Source organism: Papilio machaon, chromosome W (assembly GCF_912999745.1).
Source record: "Papilio machaon chromosome W, ilPapMach1.1, whole genome shotgun sequence".
NCBI classification, from domain to species: Eukaryota; Metazoa; Arthropoda; class Insecta; order Lepidoptera; family Papilionidae; genus Papilio; species Papilio machaon.
The window spans coordinates 2,291,287-2,292,762 of NC_060015.1; the positions used below are offsets into that span (position 1 = coordinate 2,291,287).

At 48.4% G+C, this 1,476-nt stretch overlaps 1 protein-coding gene across 1 annotated transcript; it reads left to right on the top strand.

Annotated features, from left to right (window-relative positions):
• Positions 1 to 214: 214 nt before the first annotated feature.
• On the top strand, positions 215 to 1,174 carry LOC123722874. The gene has a single exon (XM_045685442.1). It carries the CDS (start codon positions 215 to 217, stop codon positions 1,172 to 1,174), a length of 960 nt encoding a protein of 319 aa, XP_045541398.1.
• The last annotated feature ends 302 nt before the right edge of the window (positions 1,175 to 1,476 follow it).

A 1,476-nucleotide genomic window follows, 5' to 3' on the forward strand; every position in this document is an offset into this window, starting at 1 on the left:
ATAGTGCAGTTAATCATAAAAAAGTCATAGTGAGTCATAGTGCATCAAGTGCAGTTAAACCGTGGAAGTGCAGTTAAACCGTAGTGGCTACGTAATATTTTTGTAAAATAGTTATTAGTGGTCAAAGAATAAAAGTGTCCGCCTAAATTTCTAACGAAATAAAACATTTTATTATTATATACAAAATATAAAGTAGCGCCATCTCTTGTCTGCAATGCCGAAGTGCCGTGCGTGTGGCAAATATACGGCTAACGCTGATTGTATACGATGTGCCAAGTGTACAAATGTGTATCACCGCGGCTGCAGCGGTGTACCCGCCGGGTCTACTACCCTAGGGTTCGCTTGCCCGAGCTGTAAGGCTAAACCCACGGATGATATCTCGGCGGAAAGCTCCAGCCCCGGTGAAGAGGTAATAGTCCCCGGAAAGGGCAAGGCTGATCATACCCGTATGCTTTTCGAACTCATCCAAGAGGTGAAGGGTCTTAGAACCGACCTGAAAGATACAAGAAATGAGATAAAACAGTTCAAGGCGGATCTACAAGCGTGCTGCAGTCGAATAAGTTCAATCGAGGAAAAGGTTCACGAGGTTGAAAAAAAACTCGAGACAAAAACATTCGCCAATGATCACCTCGAGAGTACGGTAGCCGACCTGAGGTTGCAATTGAATGAACGTGACCAAGAGTTGCTGTTAAACGATATCGAAATAGCTGGACTGCCAGAGGAGAGGAGCGAGAACGCCCTTCATCTCGCCAGCGTTGTCGCTGTAAAGCTTGGGCTAACACTGGAGGAGCGCGACATCGTGCACGCGGAACGGCGGGGAGCCGTGCGGCGCAACCGTGGCGAGGGCGAGGGCGCGTCGCAGCAGCCGCGACCGCTGGTCGTACGGCTGGCACGCCGCGCGCAGCGCGACGCCATGCTGCGCGCCGCACGTGTCCGCCGCGGCCTCTCCACTGCTGACATGAACCTCGCTGGAACGGTCAGGAAAGTTTACGTCAACGAACACCTCACGCGCAACAACCGGCAACTGTTCGGTAAGACCCGCGAGGCTGCTTCCCGTGCACAATGGAGGTACGTGTGGACAAAAGGTGGACAGGTATTTACAAGGAAGGATGATGGTAAGGTTGTAGAACGCATTCGCACCGAAGGAGATATAAACAAAATTTTTGGTCAATAGTTAGTTTGGCTATAAGCAACGCTATAATAAATTATAATATCACAACACGTATCTCTTATAAATTATCAGGCATTTATTACATTTATTTTATACATTTATTCAAAACTAGTAGTTATTACTCATTATTCAGATACGTAGATGTTCAGTATTACTGCACCGCCGGCGGGGGAACCGGGCGGGGGCCCTTTCAGACCTCGCCGCCCGCGCGCCTCACCGCCGACCATTCATTAAACATTCGCTCCTCTTAACTGTTCGCGTCTATCTACCGCCATCATCTACTTGTGTAATCATTTTAATATTAT